This window comes from Dermacentor albipictus, chromosome 1, assembly GCF_038994185.2.
Source record: "Dermacentor albipictus isolate Rhodes 1998 colony chromosome 1, USDA_Dalb.pri_finalv2, whole genome shotgun sequence".
NCBI lineage: Eukaryota > Metazoa > Arthropoda > Arachnida > Ixodida > Ixodidae > Dermacentor > Dermacentor albipictus.
Genome location: NC_091821.1, coordinates 53,003,530 through 53,026,227, shown reverse-complemented (window position 1 = coordinate 53,026,227; position 22,698 = coordinate 53,003,530). Strand labels below are relative to the sequence as shown.

Here is a 22,698-nt window from a genome sequence, read left to right as displayed (position 1 = left end):
GTCTGGTGTAGGGGCATGCGGCTCTTATCGCATGATGGTGCAAATGCATGCTGCTGGCCGAGCGTTGCCGAAGCAATAAAGCGTCTAAGGCCTCGAAAAAGAAAAGATGAAAGCAGCATTTTGATTCTGCTTGAAAGAAGGAAAGGGTGAAGCGCGTGGGGATGATGGAAGGCGATGACGGCTGGTACAATTTTGCCTTTGTACACAAATGACCTTGTAATAGTTTTCGAATTGAACGACGATGCTACAACTTTGAACCTTAGGGCTTGAATAACAGTGGATAAATCACACATAACTACCTAATGGTAAAAAAACCTTGGCTACATTCAAGGAAGATTACGCATGTCTTTTTCAAACTATTACTCTTTTCGCACTGGCTCAGTCTGCTCTCCTTCTCACACTTACTGTCTACCAGACATTATTTTTTGATCTCACACCCCACGCATGCACATCGCTTCTTGGTCGCAGTATCGGGTGGCCAGGTCTGGCCTCACACTTGTGCACTGTGACCGGCATGTCAGTCCCTGAGAGAGTGTGCCTACAGGCTGTTCCAGTTTACCTTATGTACCTCGTTTGAACCAATCCCAGTGAACTGCAATATATCCAGTGCTCCTCAGGTGCCCGTATGCCTGCATGTTCTCAACAGCAACGCTATTTGGCTGTGACCAACGCTGAGCAGCAGATATGGCTTACTTCAATGAAGAAAGAGTGGATATGGTTTTGGCTCTAGGTGCATCAAGTGGGCATAGAAGCAGTTGAGCTATCAAGGTACGTGTCCGAGCTCAATGATTGTGCATGCGTATGAAATGCTGAGACAGACTGGGAGTTTTACGAAAAAACAACATAAATCTTCAATCATGGGAGAGGACGTGGAGACAGATATTCTGTCGAAGTTTTCTTCAGAGCCACCTGCAAGTGTTCGTAGTGTACGTGCTGAAGCTGAAGTGTCAAAGTCTTCAGTGTGGAGAGTACTTAAGAAGAGGCAACTTCATACGTACCACGTGCAGCTGCACCAGACGTTGAAGCCCTGCAATTTCCAAAATCGAAAGGACTTTGCAAACTGAATTATAATCAAGACGGAAGAGGACCCAGGCTTTGTCCACAAGATACTGTGGACCGATGAAGCTACCTTCTCACGTAATGCCCAAGTGAACATCCACAACGCTCACTATTGGAGCAACAAAAACCCCCACTGGGTTTTGAAGACACATTACCAATATCAGTGGTCGGTTAATGTGTGGTGTGGAATTTGCAGTGGCACTATCATTGGCCCTGTGTTTTTTGATAACATGCTTACAGGCGAAAGATACATCAATAACCTCCTTGATGGGGCGCTTGAGGATTTTCTTTGCAAAGTTTCATTGGCTAGGATCAAGGATATTTGGCATCAGCATGGTGGTGCTCTCACACACAGCAGCAGCAAAGCTTGCAAATGACTGCATGAAGTATTCCCATAGCAGTGGATTGGACGGGATGGGCCCATTGCTTGGCCGGCACGGTCGCCAGATTTAACTCCCCTCGATTTCTTCCTCTGCAGCTACATCAAGGATCAAGTATACCGGACACCAACCCCAACATCGGAGAACCTAAAAGAAAAAATAAGACAAGTCTGCAACTCCATCCCTGATACTATGATCAAGAACGCCTTGGAAAATGTGCCTATGAGATGCGAAATGTGCATTGCAGCAGATGGTGACCTCTTCGAACATGCATTGTAATCAAAGGGCGCCTTTTGGATTGAAGGTCACCGGAAAATCATTCCAGCCCTAACGCCACCTCCCCACCCAACCCCTTTACACTCCGTCGACAAGCTGCCAGCTCTTGCCCATTTCAAGCATAAAAAATTTAAGCTATGTTCTTGTTCTCTCTCGTCTCCATAGACGCTTTATAGCTTCGGAACTGTTCGGCCAGCAGCATGCATTTGCACCGTCATGCGATAAAAGCCGCATGCCCAGATACCTACACCAGACATAGCACCCTGTGGCGGGTCAGTCTCGCTGCAGCCGACCTTGTTCATCCATCGCACGCTTGAGAGCAGCGCAATAACAGTGCGCAAGCGCCCTGTAATGTGGTATTTTTTCATATTTCACGAGCTTTCTTTTGAACGCGGAAAAAAGGATCATGTGAGATATATCGTGTTGGAAACAATTTATTGAGAGGTTTCTCAAGCTGCTCTACAACTTTGCGTATCACACTTGGGGTCTGTAGCCAATGCTTAGAGTTCATTAATTAACAATAACTAATCCGTTAGTTAAGGGGAACATAAAAAATAGCCTGAGTAACTCTAGGCCAGTGCCAACGTTAAGCATTCGTTTCTACTCGCGTCCGGAGTGCCTTTCATTTTTGAAACTTTGGCTCAAGTTATGTGGGACAACCTGTATAGGGGGAGTATAGTCACTGACTGATAGTCCTGACTAGACAGAAATTGACAAATATGACGGGCCATGTCATTCTTGGCACATTGCCAAGCACGTTATCGCAGTGCGGAAATGCTTCAGCCCTTCAACGCATGCGATGCTAGTCATGTGAAATTTTGTGCATATGAAAGCATCTGTCGAAATTGTCCAAGAATGCGGCCCAAGTTTGTCGTGTTTTGCTACGCGCAAACATAGGTTTGCGCTTGGCCTTGACATTCCATGGCCGCAATTTTCTAGCAATCCCTTTTGTGCTATTCCTTTTCGCACTTTCTGTGCTTCATCAGTGGGCGGAGTTACATGATGCTCCACTCGTGTTATCGATGGGATCAGCTGGCCACGAAAAGTGAATGATAAAAGTTACATAGGATCAAACAGAAAGCATCACCACAAAATGGCGGCCCATATCTCAACCATTGTCATGCTGTCGTTACAGATAGCCGAAATTAGTCAGTGCATGCAACCAAATTGCCATCTGTGACTACTTGATCGACTAGGCTTCGTTTGTTCAGGTTTCGCAGAGTGTCGGTGACAAGACCGGCGACCGTGCTGGACATTTCGAAATGGAAATATCGCTATTTCTGCTTGACTGGGTAGCCATATTAGCATGCAACTGTGCAGTTGGGGTCCGAATCATCACATGGTCTGCTGTAAGGTGTTTGAAATTTCAGTTGTTCTTATACATTGACCCGTTGAAGGACAATTTGTTTCACCAAATGTGACCCCCTAGGGTCAATTTACTTTATTGCCGATTTAAAAATCTTCAGACTGATGTATTTCTAAATAAATTTACTGCATCTTAGAGTCACCATAAAGCAACAAAAAATATTTACCGTGGGTAAACATGCATTATTTATTCTTAAATACAGATGGGCTTGCATAAATATTTGCATAAAAAAAAGAGTAGATACACTGAAATAATTATATTCTCAATTCGGCACTTGGGCAGTAGTCCACATCGGTGGAACCGCCGCTCGACTCATTTGCAACAGAGCAACCTGTGCGTACGTTGTTACGATCGGCCAGCGGGGGTAGTGATCTTCTAGCCTCTCCTGCACCACTGTGAGGAATCGCTTTGTGACGCTAACAATACGTCCCCCTGAGACAGACCTGTGGCGACAGCAAGGCGAAATACATTTGGTGGATCGAGTATTGTTTGTTGGTTCACTGTCGCAATCACGGACGATCAAGACACTCCTGGAAAAGGGTGTTCTACGGCGTTTCCTCAAGGAATCCAGTAATCGCCACAGTCATTCGACAGATGGTCCAGCTTATTGTTGGGTCACCCCAGGAACCAAGGCGCATCAGTTTGAGTAGAGTGTGACAGTCCCTGTCTACGAAGCTCCCGTTCTTTCTGTGTGCTCAGCGAACAAAGTTGGGGGAGTGATTGTGCGAACCCTCGCCCTCAACGCAGGTCCTTCGACGACTTTGGGTGCTCCGATTGGAGGAAGGGGGGGACGGCAGATTTCCCTGTCCTAGGGATCTAGGGAGGACAGGGGACTTAAGCGGATTTTTTGGGCTCCTTAGTGTGCTTCAGTTCAATCATGTAGACTGTTGAAATGTAACATTCTCCACCCTTCATGTAGATATTGTAAATAAACCCTGTACTCCTCATTCTCAATGAGATCATGTTCCTCCCTTCAACAACGTCCTTAGCGAGGATGAGTCTGACAACAGCGTGGGCCAGCTACCCCTTTTGACATGCCCGACACCAACTCTTACAATGCCCATAGCATAATCGAACTGCATATGTGAGCGCATGCAAGAAAATTTAATGGTTGGGCGCCTGTCAGAAAAACCATTTTACCTGGCTGTGTGGGTGAGAATGTAGACAAGTCTTCTCAGCATAGCAAAGCATGTATGACTTCTGGATTGCCACAGTCACAGCCTCCGCCTGCTTATATAAAACATTGTTCTACTCGTTGTTGCTAGGTGAAAAAAACAAAAATAGTGGGGTGGGCACCTTGTGCATGTAACATTCTGTCTGGCACTGCTGCAGCTCACTGTGATCCAAGGAGACATGGCAAGCGTGATAGTTGATGCAGCCATCCACCCAACCAATGCAAACTTCTCCCTTGCTGGGGAAGTAGGTGAGTGCTTCTGCCTGCTGTCCACCTACCGTTGCTTGCTCGAGTTTTCTTATTTTTCTTCTTTCTCGCTGTGTCTGCTCACTTAGCTCTTGTGTGTAATGTGTGCCAAGCGATGGCATACTTAAACAGTCGCCCATTTTACCACTGCACTCCTCCCTGCTTCTTTGTAGTCATTGCGGTTAATCATGTCATGACTTATAGCACCAGGCATGGGTTGAGGAAATAAAAAGAGAAACTACAAGTATATGTGCTAACTTCCAATTTTAATTTAATAATGAGCTTAATTAGTTGTGCATGAATTGACTTGGAAAGCATATTTAGCGCCAGCAAACAAGGACGGAAGGGAGACGACACCACATTGTGGTGTCGTCTCCCTTCCATCCATGTTTGCTGGCGCTAAATATGCTTTCCAAGTCAGTTTACCAACATGCCCAACAAATCGCACTGTATGAATTGATTGATAAAGCCTGGTGCAACAAATGAAAAGTACACAAAAAAGGTTGATGGATCAGTGGAATGAATCAAGGTGTTTTGCACTAAGATGGCAGTATGTAAAGATAAGTAATGCCTTGTAATCACTATATGAATTTAGAGGCATAACAGAATACCTTTAATTAGTTGCATTTCTTATAACCGCTGCAGTGGTTCAGTGACCATGGCGTTTCTTTCCCAGCTGCAGCAGCCGCATTCTGATTGGGGCGGAATAGAAAATCACATTTATACTGTTCATGCTCGTTACATCAGACCATAGTAATCCAACAAGAAAGGTCTGTTATATTCGAAGTGTATTCTATCCTGAATTAATGTCGCAATATGTTGTGAAAAGGTGGAACTTTGTATATACTGCCATTTAGTGTTTGATAATTGGAACCAAGATGTGATTGCAGAAATGATAAAAAGATAGATCAAACTAAGTGATAAGTATGTAGATATCTTTTAACGGACATAGTCTGTACAGTAAAACCTCATTGCAATGAAGTTGAAAGGGGAGTCAGAATTACTTCATTGTCTATTATTGCATGTACAACACTATGAATCTCTGTGGGGATTTCAAAGGGGATTTCACTTACTTTGCTTGATTCCTTATTTTGTTATATCTCATTTTGTCATAATGAGGTTTGACTGTACCATGTTTTGGGTGGGCATTGGACAACCGCAGTTGGTCAGAATTTTATTTGGATCCTCCCCCTCCTGACTACAGCCTCTCTCATAGCCAGCCTGTGTGGTGCTTTGAAAGCCATTGAAAATGTCACTGTCATCTAAAAACAGTGTTGGTTGTCAGTTTGTGCTGTTCCAAGTTTGTTTCTGCATTCTACTGCGTCCAAAGGCAAATCATAGTTAATAAAGTGCTTGTACATTCTACATAAGTTGGGTACTGCGCGTAAGTTGTGTCCACAACCTTTAAGTTGTACAAGCTTTGAAGCTATAAAGTACAGACTTTTAAAAAATATGTGTGCTCAGGTTTGTGGGGTTTTTATTAATATTAAAGTTCATGCAAAATTTCTTGCTTCAGTTATGCAAATGTAGTGACACGTGTGCTTATTTATCTTTTTCTTGGGTACTGCATTTCACCCTCTGGCAACTTAAGTTATTGTTAAGTGCAAGATATGCCTGCATGATTTGGAAGTTACTTGAAGGTTATCGTTGTTGTTATCGTTGATGTTAAGCAGTGAATCTGTCTATGTCTTGTGTCTGTTGTCACCGAACGTTGTGTAATCTGATTGTGTGCGCGACGCGAATTGTGTAGTACCTTATGTAGTGGCCGCCGCCTTGCGCTCGAGTTTGCAGCTACAAGATAGTGCTGAGAGAAAGGGGATGGCACCTTGCAACATGCAACATATATATATTTAACGGGCAAACAGCAATAAAGGTTCTCCTCCTTGTTATGGGCGAAGTCGCTCGTGTCATCATTTGGCACCCCTGAACATAGTGTCAGAAGTGCGATCTGGTTAACTTGGCGTTTATGGATGTGGCAGCCGATGCGGGCGCCAAGGATTTCAAGGTCAACATCCTGCGTGTTGGAACACCTGTACTTCAGCCCCCGCCACTGTTTACTTTCACAAACCCGAGGGAGTGGCAAAGGAAAAAAATTATGTGGTTTTACTTGTGAAAGCCACGATCTGATTATGAGGCATGCCTTAGAGGGGGACTCCAGAATAATTTCGACCACCTGAGGTTCTTTAACATGCACCTAAATCTAAGCACACAGGTGTTTTCGCACTTTGCACCCATCGAAATGCGGCCTCCATTGCCAGGATTCGATGTTCGCTGTCGGTCTCAACACAGCCATCAACAAGGTGCAGGTGCGCACGCTTCTGTATTTTATGGAGTCTCAAGCATGCAGCGTCCTGTTGTCACCGGAAGCATCAACTCTGGAAACCCTCTCATTTTCGGATATCAAGGCTAAGCTAGCATCACATTTCATCCACCCAGTCAACGAAATTTATGAAAGCCCCCAATTTCATCGCTGAATGCAACAGCAGAGGGAGACAGCCGATGAATTTTTTTGCGACGCTTCATAATCTTGTCAAGCATTGTGGATACAAAAACCCCGAAGTGGAAGACTGCCTTGTTCACGACAAGTTTGTCATGGGATTGCAGAATGAAAACCTATGCGCCCAGTTGTGCCAATGTACGAGACTTCTGGTGGAAGAAGTACTGTGCCATGCACGTGTGCACGAGGAGGCTGAGAAAGAATGTCTCTCTCGCGCAAGCTTCCGCGAGAGTACAGCTTTCCACAGCGTAAACTTCGATGTAGTGCAATGCAGGAAGATAGCGCCAAGCGCATTGTCCCACTGTAACAAATTGAATTGGCCAACTCCGTCAACTTGCGGTTACTGTGGCCGTTGTCTCCACCCACGGAATGAATTCCCCACACGTAAGGCTACATGCAATTTCTGTAAGAAGCATGGTCACTTCACAGATGTTTGCAAGGCCAAGAAGCAAAAATAGTTGTTGGGTTCTCTCGAACTTCACGTGCTCAGTATGCAGCGGGCAAGGTACACCGATGTGCGCGTGAATGACCACCTGGTGGAGTTCAAAATATACTTGGGAGCAGAAGTAACTGTAGTTTTGCCTTCTTTTCTGGAATTGCCTGCCATGTTGGATGAAGTGGAAGCTCAGGTTGCACGTGCTGAAAACTTTCACTGCCACTTTGGAGTGGTGTAATAGGATGACTGTGCAGATACTGTATGTTGTCAAGAATCGGATGACACATCTTCGGGACTACTGGTAATCAAAGACATCCGTTGTTCAATTCTTGAACTCGATCGATAGCACTCCGTCAACCCAGGCCAAAATCTTTCGTGGACGGTGGAAAGTGCAAGAGGAATACCACATCCGCCTTTCTCCTGATGCTCGTCCTTTATCACTAAGTGCTCTAAGGTGAATGCCCCTACCTCTGCTCGAGCACGTGAAAAAGGAACTGGATGACATGGAAACCCAAAGAGTCATACGAAAAGTCACCACGCTAACTGCATGGTGTTCGGGCCTTGTCGTTGTGTCGAAGCCGTCATGCGGGTACAGGCTCTCTGTCGATTTGATGATGCTTAACAAGGTCAACAAGCGGGAACGCTACGTTCTGCCAACAGTTGAAGACATCTTAGGCCAGCTTGGTGGGGCATAAGTCTTTTTCAAGCTTGATGCAAGATCCAACTTACATCAAATCAAACTAAGTCGTGAGAGCGAAGAACTGACAACGTTCATCACTCCTTTTGGCTGCTGTTGCTACAGACATCTTCCCTTCGGCACCATGACAGTGCCCGAATATTTCCAATGCTTCATGTCACGATTGTGAGAAATTACTACAGGAGTCGTCAATATGATAGATGATATACTAGTCTTCGGTCCAATACGGCCGATACACTATCACGAGCACCCTTTGACTAGCCAACCTTGGGAGCCGTTAACAGCTTGGAAATTTACGTAGGTGAAGTACTCAAGGATCTACCTCCATAGTTGCAATTTGACTAGACGATATCCGTCATCTTCAAGCTCAGGATGGAGAGTGTTCCTCACTTGTGACATATTGTGAGAGAAATTGGCCATTCAAGAACAGTTACCAACTCGCATAGCACTGTACTGGATAGAAAGAGATGGACTGAGTGTGTACGATGGCTTGCTTTTGTTGGATCGACATATTGTCGTTCCATCTATTCGGCACTAGGACATCCTTGCACAACTGCACAAAATGCATCAAGGGGTATTCCACTGTCAAATTGCGGTGCTGCCAAATTGCAATTTGCATTTTAAACACCTTATGGCTGTATGTGCCAAGTGTGCTGAGACTTGAGTCATGCGTTCTAAGCCACTGATACCAACTTCTACATAGGAGAGGCCATGGCAACGCCTGGGAACGACCTGTTCCAGTTTAAAGGACGTAACTAATGTCCTGATTGTCTATTACTACTCCAGATTCCCTGAAGTAGTCAAACTGGGGACTACGTCAGCACCAGCGGTCATTGCTGCAGCGAAGAGTTAATTTGCTTGCTTCTGGATTCCAGACGCCGTGCGGACAGACAACGGACCTCAGTTCGTGTCCAAAGATTTCACCGGGTTCACTCGACCTTACAGATTCCGCCATGAGACAAGCAGCCTTCGATAACTTCAGAGTAATGATGAGGCAGAGCCCCTGGTGCGGAGCATGAAGGGCCTGCTTGAGAAAAGCTCCTATCCATACCCGGTCCTTCTCGCTTACCTAGATAAACCTGGAGTTTTGGGCGTCTCTCCAACACAATTACTTACGGGATGAAAACTCGAAACTCGCCTACCGGGACAGCCAGAACGACTACTGCCGGCATTGCCAAGTCACCGGGAGCTCAGGGCACAGGATTCTACCGCCAAGGTGTTACAGGTGAAAAACCACACTTATTGTAACAGTGCAAGCCCTTTGAGTCCTCTTAAATCAGGGGACGATGTGTGGATCAAGGACATTGGTAGCAGCGGTCGTGTCGTCAGCCCTGCTCAGCAACCTCAATTGTATGTGGTCGAGACTCCTAGCAACACTCTACAGAAGAATCGTCGCCCTCTGGTGCCTTTCTCGGCAGAGCAGAATATCCAAGGATGGGCAGCAGCTTCAACATCACCAGGAACGTTGCTACAAAGTTCTTCCTTGACATTGCCTATTCGACCTGTGGCCACACCTCCCTTGCCTGAAATACAGAGACTGCCTGTGGAAGCAAGTTTGCCTTAACATGCAAATGTGATATAGTTGTGCAGTGAGACCATTGCATAGGTTGAATCTGTAGCTATTGTGGGAAGGAATATGTAGTGGTCGCCGCCTTGCCCTTGAGTTCGCAGCTATGAGATGATGCTTAGAGGAAGGGGGCGCCACCTTACAACATGTATATATTTAATCAGTAGACAGCAGTAAAGTCTGTTGTGGTTGTTACGGGCAGAGTTGCTCGTGTCGTCATTCAGCATCCCTGGACACCTTCTGGAAGGCACGCAGGCACCAGTGATTATGCTGGAACCTTCGACGAGTCGTATATAAACGCTGAAATGCTTGACCCAAGGATAAGATTTTTGTCGATCTCCGACTGTGCTCGCCACTTTCATTGTGCTTGATTGTTACTTGTTTTTCTGGGCACAGGTTAGCCCAATAAAGAGTAAGTTTCGTGATTCAATTTTGCTACTGAGTTCTTTATTGTCATTACAACATGACAATAGATACTACTGAACGGCTCTTCCTACGCCATTGTAACAATAGAATAGAGCATTGGATTGGACATTATTTTAGGCCTATTAGAGCTTCTGCAGTTTTGGTTTTATGGTAAGAGCAGTCTCTACTTCTACTATTACTTTAGCTAATCTACTTTATCATTGCCACATGCTCTTGTAGCATGTTACACAGTGTTCCTCTCTCTCTCTGTCTCCTCAGGCCAAGTCCTGGAGAAGGCAGGTGGTAAGGAGTTCCAGCAAGAAGTGAGAGAGTTGCTGGCTTCTCATGGGCCTCTGGAGACTACTGGAGGTGAAGCTACTGTTTTTTTTAAATTTCTTTAAGGTGGTTGAATTAACATCATTAAAAACACATAGCGGCTCATAGCCTCACGGCATAAAAGAGACCGCATAAGTTTATCAATGTGCCAACAAGCTGCAGACAAGCTTTAAAGGGCCCCTCACTAGCTCTGGCCACATTTAGCTGACAAGCTCGGAGCATACAATGCGTGCCGTCGATCGTGTTTGTAAAGAATATCATCGCTACGCGCTGCTTAAAGGTCTGGAATTTCAAGTCGAACACCGTTTTCCCTTCTCCTCTTGGCCGCTGTGCTCCTCCAAGCCAGACGGTGGCGTACTCGTGTCTCTGCGCCTACATACTCGGGTCCGCAGTGTGACGTCACTTGTGGTGACATGTGACTTTGAGACTTATTCAAGGCACTATCTATTATTTGTGTGATCTGTTGCTTGAATTGACGAATGGAAGTTTAGAGAAATAATAAGGCGCACAAATGGAATGTCTGTGTGTTTTTTGTTTTACTTCGCACCGAAGTAAGAGCGATGTACTTCCACTTTGTCTGCTTGTTCGCACGGTCGTGCAGTCATGTGTGCAGGTATCAAAACTATGCCATTTTTTACTGTGTTCCAGCACATGATCATGCTCTGCGATCCGCTTGCTCTGCCTCAGTATTAGTGTAGCACTGGACTATCCCGCTAGTACTGTGTCCTTGTGCACAGTGCGCAAAATCATGCGCTGCGTAAAACCAAACAATCGCAACAGCTCGTGCGCAACGCCAAGAAAAAAAAATGAGAGAGAGAGGATAAAAAAAAATGAAGGTGGGGCTCGTGACATATGCGTCACGCAATCCTCGAGGTCCGGTATGGGAGAATGCAGCGAAGGAATTTTGCTTGCGGGGGCTAGACGGGGCGAGTGTAGAGAATGTCTCGCTTTGCAGTGGAGCTCGCCTCCTGAAATCGTGTGTTCGTGGCACTGAAATATTTCTATCTTGGCTATTAATGAGCCGATTTGAAAAAAAATTTGTGGCAGAACGCTCCCTAGAGGACAAGTAACAACTTTCAGCGTATAACCAAAATTTGCTATGGTGCCTGGTGAGGAACCCTTCAAAGGAAAAGGCAAATGAACTAGGCTGATAGTTTTTTCTAATAACTACAGGATGTGTAGTTGCTTATAGAAGTCTTTAAACATTTAAACCTCACAAAAAAAAAAGCTAAGTGCACATTTACACCATACATTTGGTATAGTATACATGCGTCTCATGTACACTACAGTTTCAGATAAGAAAACGTCACTGATAAGTAAGATGGAGCAGTGAAAATGCGCTTGTGGTATTTTTGGTAGCTAAAAATAATAATGTGTGTAACAATTCTGACCTCAGCAGTGCCATACTCATCTTAATACTGTGAAGAAAATATCGGAGCGTCATTCTTAACAACCTTGGCATCCGTACTTTGTTTCTTTCTACCTTGCTTCTTTCATCAGTGGACCGTTAACCCTAGAATACTTTGTTAGTTGTTCTAAATGGGAGAAAGTGTGCAATACTTGCAGCTGCTGGCGACACAGAGGCACATTGCTTCATGTTATGAGGCGTGTACAGAAAAATTTGAGCCAAGTTTCTAAGCTAGTGTGTTAGTTTGTGTGTCTAAACTTCTATGTTAGTACAGAAACTCCCATTTAAGTGCATTTGCTAGCAATTGTTTTAGCCATTCTTTTTTGAGCTTTACTTGTGTTTTACACAGTAAGCCCGTGTAACAACTGCTCTGTTATGTGTCGTGCAGTGGCCATTTGCCCAGGCTACCACTTTCCAGCAAAGCATGTGATCCACTGTCATGTACCCACTGGCGCCAATGCAATGGAACATCTTGAGAAGTGTGTACGCAACTGCCTTGTAATGGCTGATGACAAGAACATCCGTATCCTCGCCATCCCACCATTGGTATCTCACAAGTACGTGCCATAGTACCTTCAAGCAGTGTGTTCTAAAGCTAATTCTTGTGGCTTCCTGCACATACTGTGGGCATTGTGTTTTGTACATGTTTAAGTTTCAACAATCTTGTGCAAGTGGTTGCTAACCTGGCAAAAAATAATGGACGAGGAGGGGCACATCTTACATATACTTTATCAATAACTTGCACTTTTACAGGCTGTGTTACAAGTGGCCTCATGGTATAAAATTATTTAGCCTTTTAGCTACAAAGTCCTTTCCACTAAAACTGCACAAAGTTTCGGAAGATTGTTTATCCTGTCAAATTTTAGTGTGTAATGCAATGATTAAAATATGTTATTTCACATTCACCCAGAATGCAAAAATTATCTGAAAAAGAGGATTTTACTTAAAAATATGCAAGCCTCAAGCGTTACTGACTGCATCTATTACAAAGGAATGTGGCCCATAAATTATTATGCTTGAGTACCCGAGCCTAATTTCACCTTTGTTTCTTGAGGGCAAAGCAAGGATAACCTCAGCCTTGGGCTACATGTGTAGAAGCTGGCCAGTTGAGTACAACTCAGGCATATGATTTAAATGATTAAGGATGTTCATGCAGAATTAGTAAAAATATCTTATGTGTGAAGAAAATCAAGGATTGAAGCCTTATTACTATTTATTGTGTATTGAGAAAATGGCTCTGTGATGAGTGTCAAACACCCACTCTGGTGGCTCAGCATTCTGCTGCAGAGGATGTGGATTTGACTACTGGCCGTGGCAGCCACATTTGATGTTGGCAAAGTGTAAAAAACGGCTTGTGTACCAAGCTCTGTTCTGTATGCATGGTAAAGGGACACTAAAGCGAAATAATAAATCAGTTTAGACTAATGAAGGATTGTTTGAGAACCCTGCAGGCAGTCATTTAAGAAAAAGAGTTCGATTGCTAGATGAGAAAATGAAGGTCCAAGTATAAGTACGTATTTGAATTTCGCGCCGAAACGCCAGCGCCAGTACGTCAGCGTGACGTCAGGGATTCCAAAGTATGTTTTCGCATTTGGGCCCTGTTGGCTGACTAAAGGTTGCCGAAACTTGCCATGTTTAATATATGGTTCCTTTAGAACACAATGTAGTCAATCTGTACCGCTATGTATAATTAGTAGGCCCTAGAAGATGCCATCAAAATCGAAGACGTCACAGCCACCAGCTGCGGGAACTTAAGTAGGCGTCGCCACCTGTATTTTGTTCTTGCGCTTTTTCTGGCTTACCAAACGTCTTATCGTTGTAAGAGTGGTGTTTTTGGTGTTGTAGAAAGATAATTTACTGACACAGAAGAAATCATTTTTCACTTTAGTGTCCCTTTAAGGACCCTCGGGGGTGAAAATTATTATTATTCTGGAGCTGTCAACTATAGCTTTTATCATATAGCTCCTGCATTGGTAAGCCTTATCACCTTAACCCTTTCAGACGCCGATCATCTTTTGCTGCCTGAAGAATGATGCTTTTTCTCTAAATCTTGTATCACATAACACCAGATCATAAGTGTGTTTCGAGGGAATGTCTCAGTAACACAAGTGGGAAAAGCATTTTTATTTTGCGTGCATCGTTTTTATATGCTGCAGCAGTGACATCACGGTGATAGGCAGTATGTTGTCGCTCGAGGTGTCGTCACGAGATATGCTTCCTGCTTTCGGTTGATGACACGCTTGCATGAAGCAGCATATCTCCCCTTTTTACGAATTGAGCCTTTGAGGTGGCCGTCGTTGCCTGGTGAACCGGCGAAGCGGCTGTGGATGGGGGTGGCAATCTCGCCGGAGCGAGGTTCGCGATGCCAGCTGGCTTAGGCGAGGTTTGGTCAGTGGTGGCGGGTGCTGTGGCACAAGCTGGCTGCTTTGTGTCAGAGTCCTTGGGGGTGCACGGTCGCAGCTGGTCTTCATGACGACGTTGCTCACCGTTCAGCGAGGATACAGTCACCATCCGAGCCCCTTGGGTGCATGTGACAACTCCAGGCAACCATCTTGGCCGGCAGTGGAAACTTCTGAGCCACACTGGCTGTACAGCAAAGAACGGCATAGTAGACGAGCGCGAATCAAAGTACGGTTCACCGCCTGCACTCGGAAGCCAACAGTCCAGCTTGATCTGCAGCTGACGACCCAACAGCAGTTCGGATGGAGACTTCCCAGCCTTCACAGGTGTCCGTCGGTAGCGGAATAAAAACCGACTGAGGCGGTTAACGAAGCTGTCCCCTTGAGCTTTTTGAAGGCCTTCCTTGATTGTGCGGACCGTACATTCTGCCAGGCCAATGGACTGTGGATGGTAAAGCGCCATCATCATATGGTTGATCCCGTTCATTTTTACAAACTTCTTAAACTCTGCTGAGACAAATTGAGGCCTATTATCTGAAACCAGTGTATGGGGCAATCCGAACCTGGCAAATATGGCCCTTAATGCATCCATGGTGGATTCAGACGTTGTACTCCACATCTGTATGGCCTCTATCCGCTTGGTCTCGGCATCCACGATCACCAGCAGCATGTGTCCCTTGACGGGGCCTGCGTAGTCAATGGGCACCCGAGACCATTTCTGGCCTGTTTCAGGCCACAGTGCTGGTATCTGCGCAGGAGGCATTGTACTGGGTTGTGCACATGTCTCACATTCGTGTACCATCCTCTCGATGTCGGCATCCAGCCCTGGGTACCAAAAAATGGTTTGTGCAAGGTTTTTCATCGCAGCCATACCTGGGTGTGTTTGATGAAGGAGCCTCAGAAGACCTCCAGTAGCTGCTGACGGCACTACTATTCTATGTCCCCAGTAAATGAGGTCATGACTTACAGTCAACTCACACTTTTCCTGAAAGAACATCCGGAACCGCCCCTCTGTCTCTGCCAGGTAGGTTGGCCAGCCCTGTAGGATCCATTTCCGGACTTGCTGTAACAGAGGATCACGGATGGTTAGAGCCGCCAACTCTTTGGCACTGATGGGTGCCGCATTCACAGTCTCAGTGTATAATACATACTCAGGCGAATCTTTCTGTTCCTTATCGGGCTGCCTCAGGGGAATAGCAAGTCGGCTAAAGGCATTGACGTTCACCTTTTCAGATCCCTTACGATAGGCCAGACTGTACCGATATGCTCCCAACAGCAGGGCCCAACGTTGAATGCGGGCAGCGGCCATTGGCGGAATCGCCTTGTCCAGGCTGAACAGTCCCGTTAACGGTTTGTGGTCTGTTATCAGCTCGAAGTAGTTCCCATACAGGTAGTCTCTGAACCTCATCATGGCGAACACGAGAGCAAAGGCCTCCTTCTCTAGCTGGGAGTAGTTCTTCTCAGCTTTCGTTAGGGTTTGTGACTTAAATCCTATAGGGTAGTCAACGCCGCCGACTCTATGCGACAACACTGCTCCCAGACCCACTGCTGACGCGTCACACTCTAAACGAAGGGGCTTGTTTGTGTCAAAATACACCAGAAGTTTTGCATTCTTCACTGCCTTCTTCGCTGCTTCAAAAGCAGTCTGCTGCTGTTTGCCCCCAGAACCACTTCACACCCTTTGCCAACAATGCATATATAAGGGCACTAGTAAAGTTGACACATGTGGAAAGAACTTGCCATAGTAATTTAAAAGGCCCAAAAATGCTTTTATTTCACTCACCGTGGTGGGTCGTGGGGTGTCGAGCAGCGCTGTGATGTTATTGCTTTTAGGGCATAGGCCGTTGCTATCAATGCAGTGCCCGAGAAACGTAACTTGCTCTTGCTAGAACTTGCACTTCTCATGCCTTAGACAAAGGCCATGCTCCCTCAGATGCTGTAGCACTTGCTCCAGAATCATGTAGTCGTTCGCCTTTTCAGCTACAGTAATGTCGTCCAGATACACCTGCACCCCAGGGATACCGCTGAGCATGGCTTCCATGCATCCCTGGAAGATTGTCGGCACTGAAGGCACCCCGAAGGCCAGTCTGTTGAAACAGTATAGGCCCTTGTGAGTGTTCAGAATGGCTAGCTTCTTCGATTATTTGTCTAGGGGTAGCTGATCATAGGCGTTCCGCAAATCCAATGTGCTGAAAACTTCTCTGCCATTCAGATTCGCAAAGATATCATCAACCTGCGGCAGCGGATATTGCTCCATAAGGGTCACAGCATTCACCATAAGATGAAAGTTGCCGCACAACCGCAGCTGCCCATCCCTTTTGACTATGGGCACGGCGGGTGTGACCCATTCAGAATATAAATGAGAAGAAAGGGGGTTAACCGAGGGTGTCAATGTTTGTTGGCTTCTTATGATGTGACCATTCAGAAGATGCCACTGGTGATAACACCTCTTCGTCGACTAGCCTATCTATCTCTTCTGACACCATTTGCGTACGGCACCATCCGAGCTTTACAAAACCGGGGCGTGGAATCTTCTCTGACGGTCAGGTGGACCGGTGGCCCTTGGAGCAAACCCAGACCCGGAGCAAAGATGTTGTCGTGCTTTGATAACAGGGTGTCCAGCCTTCGGTCTGTAGTGTCCTCTTGTGCACACAACACAGCGTTTTCAGTGAGTACCGGTACACCTGCCGTATTGAAGGATTCGGATAGTGTCACGGCCACAAAGCGTCAGTCCCGGACAATCAACGACGACCAGTTTGGCTTGAATTGTCGCACTACCCATGATCGCATCGAGTTGCAATTTCCCAGCGATAGGAAGTGGGCCCTTGAAACAAGACAGCTTCATTGTTGCCTGCAAACGTGGCCACTTGCCTCGATGTTGCTTAAACACGGCCCACGGAATTGCACTCGCAGGTGCCCCGTGTCTACCAACATTGTCAGCGGCACTCCGTTCCAACTTATTTGGTGAAGACTAGGCTTAATGTGAGCACTGTTCGTCGCTTGATGGCAATCGGCGTGTACAAAGCTTTGCAGTTGTCAGAACTATTTTCCGGGCTTTGATAAAGTGCGTACACTTGTCGCGTCCCCTTAGTGCCTTCGTCCGAGGCTCTACACATTCGAGCTAAGTGACTGTGTTTCCGGCACCGATGGCACACTGTTCTGAGATGACGGCAATCATCTGCTTGGTGCGAGGATGCACCGCACTGGGTGCAAGGCCGGTGCTTATCACAAGGTAGCCTGCTTGGTTTCTTAGACTGCGGATGTGAGTGGACCGACCGAACAAAATTAGCTGTGTCTGCCTCCTGCGAGGGTAGTGCCTACATATGCTGTGCTTTTTTCTGATGCGGCTTCAGCAGAAATTGCGAAGTCTTCTGCTTCCTTCAACAGCAGGGAACTGTGGGTCAGCAATAGACGTCTTACGTCTTCGTCCTGAACACCACATACTACACATACTATGCGGTCCCGCAGCATGCGGTGCAGCATGTCGCCAAAATTGCAGTCTTTGGCCATGCAACAAAGTGCGGCTACGAAATCGTGAACTCTCACACCTTTTGCCTGTGTGTGTGTAAAAAACTGGTAACTGGCTGCTGTTTCTTTGACTTGCAGCTCATAGTGGCTCTGTAGATGCTTGACGACATCGCTGTATGTGAGGTCGTTCCCGCTTTTGGCGTGGCATCGTCCCTGAAGTACCTTGACAGCGGTGTTGGGCAGAGTGGCCACCAACAAAATGCGTTGTTTTGCCTTATCCGTGATTTCTTTCGCTTGAAAGTATGCTTCTAAGTGCACTTTATAGGCAGACCAGCCTCCTTCCTCTTAGTGAATGTGGTTGCTTGCCTTGGCGCCATCGCTGCCTGTTTCACTTGACTCACTTCAAGGCATTCCCCTACCGCGTCGCCACTGTTGTGTTTTGACTGAACGTCTCGGTAACACAAGTGGAAAAATAGTTTTTATTTTGTGTGCATTTTTTTTATAAGCTGCTGGCGGTGACGTCACGGTGATAGGCAGTTTGTTGTCGCTCGAGGTGTCGTCACGAGATATGCTTCCTGCTGTCGATTGAGGGCATGCTTGCGTGATGCAGCAATAGGGTTGTTAGCAAAAAAGAGGTGTAGTTTATTTTTTAGAGATGTGTACACAATTGTGTACAAAGTATCACAAAGGTAGTTGAATTCATTAAGGCTACGTTCACACTTGGGAAGTAGCAAGCGGGCGGAAAGGCCAAAGCAGATGGAAAATATTTTCCGGACATGTCCAAGATGTTCACATTTGTTTCGCCACTGCATCAGAAACCACTGCCACTTTGGCCACGTCCGTCTAGTTTGTGTACGTTTGTCCGTATGGTGGCGTTCACACCATTTCAAGTGGTATGTTCATTCATTGACCCATCAGTTATCAAAAGCTATTATTCTGCACAACTGCGCATCTCTTCATAGAATGAAGAATGTGTTGTCATAGTTCTGACACTTTTAGCTAGTTGTTCTTCCTAAAAATGGGCACTGAACAAGGGAAAATTTTAAATTTTACGACCAGATGTTTTCATGCTAGTGCAGCTTCCGGTGAGGCAGAACCGCTTTCCGCTTCACCGGGATGAAAAAATCGGTCCGAGACCAATTGGGCTCGCCGTCTGGTTTTCCACCCATTTTGCCGCCTAGGCGAGTGGATTTTGTCAAGTTTTTTCCGCTTCCGCCTGCTCCGAGTCTAATTGTGAACATAGCCTAAGAGGCATGGAAGAGGTTGTGGAATCCAAAGAAACAATTTCCGGCCCTGGTGAGGCACAACGGTAATTGACATTTCATACAAAGTATTCTTGAACAACTGTTGCATCCTTCAAGCTTGCACGTAGACGATTCAGCTTGCTCTCGAGCTTCAGGCCACTGCTGAACGGCATCATAGTGGGCATCAGCACAGGGCCTTTAAGAACGCACCTTCTTTTCCTGAGAGATTACAGACAGTAAGTCTTGAATTTCACATGATGGTCTTCCATGCTTTCTTGAGCTTGGCGCAGATGTAATGCGCACTTCTGCAATCTGAAGTCGGAAGTGCATCAGGTCCAGCAGTCCTTTCTTTTGCTGTTCTGGAAGATTGCTCTTAAAGTCTACTTCTTTTACTTTTAATCCAGTAGAGGCATAGAAGAAAGTCCACTTTGTCGATGACACCATGTTTCGATTGTATTTTACGATGACTTCCGGTTGTTTCACGAGAATGTGCTGACACTTAGATTTGTTTCACCGTTTCACTTCGTTTTCATTACCAATCCCCACAAAGTTGGAAGCAATGCATGCTTTGTTGTTGTCCTTCCATGATACGACAACATTGTCATTAGGGACGCATTCAGTTGAATATCCGCTGTCTTTCTTTTTCGTTGATTTCGCTGGTTAGAAGGGACATTTTCCAAGTCGATTGCACCTCACTGTCCCCAAAGCCAAAATCTTTTCATTTTGGAGGTGGCTTAGCAGAACCACGGAGGTAAAATAATTATCAAAATATAGCTGATAATTATATCCAGACAGAATTCTTTTTGATAGCTGAACCACAACCCCAGAACAGAGCGCATAGGTATTATTCAGCTGAGCTGGACTATAGTGTGCGCACCTTGGTACACTTCAAAAATTATAAAGCATACCACTCCTGTCGTATAAAGCAAACGCCTTGATTCCCCATGGCATTGCCTTTCCTTTGATGCACTGCTTGATAGAAAGCTTGCCTTTAAAAGGGATCATCTGCTCATCTTTACCCGCCGTGGTTGCTCAGTGGCTATGGTGTTGGGCTGCTGAGCACGAGGTCGCGGGATCGAATCCCGGCCACGGCGGCCGCATTTCGACGGGGCCGAAATGCAAAAACACCCGTGTACTTAGATTTAGGTGCACGTTAAAAAACCCCAGGTGGTCGAAATTTCCGGAGTCCTCCACTACGGCGTGCCTCATAATCAGAAAGTGGTTCTGGCACGTAAAACCCCATAATTTAATTTTTTGTTTTTGCTCATCTACGGACATATGCTCAAGAACTAATGCTAAACAATGGCTTCGAACTTGCTCCAAGAAAGGGCGAACCTTGGAAAGGCGATCACTACACTGTTCGTTAGGCTCTTCAGCTACAACATGCAGAGTATTCCAAAGTTTGGAAAACCTCTTCTCGGTCATTGTATTGCTGATAAGTGGAACTCTCATTATAGGGTCCGAGTACACCCGAAAGCAAGGAAGAGAAATGACACCAATGAGGATGTGCATGCCAAAGAGCTTTCTTATTCGGCTGTAGTGTTGACATTGTTCAGGGTTGTCTGAACGCTATAAAGATTGGTTTGCTCGGTGGTACGCTTGGAGATAGTCTGGAACGTACTTCAAAAAGTAGTTGTGTGGGGTACACCATTCCTTAGAATGACAGAAAGCTGAGCTAGTTGGTAAGGATTCATTATGCAAAAAAGAGGTGAAGCGTGCAGACAGGACACAAGAGTAGAGAAGTGGACAACACGAACGCCGACTATCAACTGAAGAGAGCACCGAGGCGAAAAAAGAAAGACACAAAACTCATCTGCGCAAGCTCAGGAATGGTATCACCACGTGTCAGTCGGGTACCACGTGCTGGTCTACGTGAGAGATAACTGTTAAGGCACTTAATCTCTTCCTTATGTGAAGTAATCGAAGGCTGATGCACGCATGCACTTCCACCATTGTAGATATGCCATGCCTCTACCATAAGATGCGTATCTTCATTCTTATGCCTCTACAATATCGCGCATTCATCTAACTCTGGCGTGCAGTTACAATCTTGGCAATGTAGAAAAAGATTAGAAGGCGGTCCACTGGTTAACGACCTTACTAGGTAATAATAAGCTAGGTAAGATATGTGCTGCCGTACAGAGGAAAAAGGAGCTGGTAAAAGGCAAAAAAAGAACGGATATTTGTCCATTGAAGCACAATAAGAACAACAGTTTTACTGATTGTCGTATGGGTGTGGTTTATAAAATTCCCCTTAGCTGTGGCCAGTTCTACGTAGGGCAAACAGTTCTACGTAGGACAAACGGGACGGTGTATCAGTCAGAGGCTAATGGAATTTAAAAGGTCGTTAACCGGTGGAACGCCTTCTAATCTTTCTCTACATTGCCAAGATTGCAACTGCACACCAGAGTTAGATAAATGTTCAATATTGTACAGGCATAAGAATGAAGATACGCGTCTTATGGTAGAGGCATGGCATATCTATAATGGTGGAAGTGCGTGCGTGAGTCAGCCTTCAATTACTTTACATAAGGAAGAGAATAAGTGCCTTAACAGTTATCTCTCACGTAGACCGGCACATGGTACCCGACTGACACCTGGTGATACCATTCCTGTGCTTGCGCAGATGAGTTTTGTGTCTTCCTTCTTTTTTCACCTCGGTGCTCTCTTCAGTTGATAGTCGGCATTCGTGTTGTCCACTTCTCTACTCTTGTGTCCTGTCTGCACGCCTCACCTCTTTTTTGCATAATGACACCATATCTCTGGCTCGGGTAGACTGTCAGCTGTCGGCAAGGCCGCAGAACTTGGTGTCAGACGGATTGTTTCCTTTTCCACTGAAAGTTCCTTTGAGCATTTTTTGATGAACGAATTTCTTCGAATAATTTAATCTCCAACACGTTTTCTTCATCTTTCTAGGCACAGGGCTGGGAATAAGATCCCTCGTAGCAAACTTCATCTTCGTCATCGCTTTTGCCGGCATCTGATAAATTGCCGGAAGCTAGTCTCTCTAGAAGCCTGTCAGCTGATTCGATCGTGACATTGTATGGCTTTTTGTTGTAAAACAACGTAGGGGAGACCGAAGAAGTCTGAAAAACACACACACACCTACACAGTGTTGGTTTTACTGCGAGCCCAGTGGCGCTCACGTTACTTCCATTACCATGCTTTGTACAAGTTTGTGACCATACACTAATTACGCTACAGACAAGTTACAATTTGGCGTTAGGCAAAATACTTCATTTTGCATGCAGTTTTACCAATTTAACACATCCCGTACATTTACAGACTTCAAAATCAAGCCGGGAAAAGTGGAAAATAAACGTTGAGTTGCGCTTAACTCTTCATGTTGCTACAGGCATAGCAATCTTTTTTTTTTTTTTTCGTCTGTATTTCTTGCTTATTCTGTCAGATGGCGCCAGAAACGAGCATGTTGCTGGAGTGTGAGTACAAGATTCCGCTAAAATGATCAAAATTCTTTAATCTTTGATTAATCAGTGAGAATTTAAGCATTTGTAGAATGTACACAATTGTGTACGTAGCGTGTGAAAGGATTAAGGGTCCCTGAAACGGTTTGAACAAATTTCGTAGATGCATAAGGTTCAGCTCAAGTAAAACATTCGTGCCACAATTTAAGTGAAGCATCTCATATTAACAGAGCTACTGACCATAACAAGTCGCCCTCCTCCCTAGCCATGCTTTTCCTCCTCAACTTGTTTGCTGAGCGCTCAGGGCTAATCTCC

General features: G+C 45.6%; 1 protein-coding gene across 3 annotated transcripts in view; it reads left to right on the top strand.

The window, feature by feature from the left end:
* LOC135899336 (core histone macro-H2A.1-like) overlaps positions 1–22,698 on the top strand; it is a 77,867-nt gene that overhangs the window by 43,261 nt on the left and 11,908 nt on the right. For all 3 annotated transcript variants that reach the window (XM_065428574.1, XM_065428573.1, XM_065428572.1), the window contains exons 5-7: positions 4,414–4,504; positions 10,383–10,472; positions 12,236–12,404. In XM_065428574.1, coding sequence (XP_065284646.1) covers positions 4,414–4,504; positions 10,383–10,472; positions 12,236–12,404 — 350 coding nt within the window. The remainder of the gene's footprint in view (positions 1–4,413; positions 4,505–10,382; positions 10,473–12,235; positions 12,405–22,698) is intronic.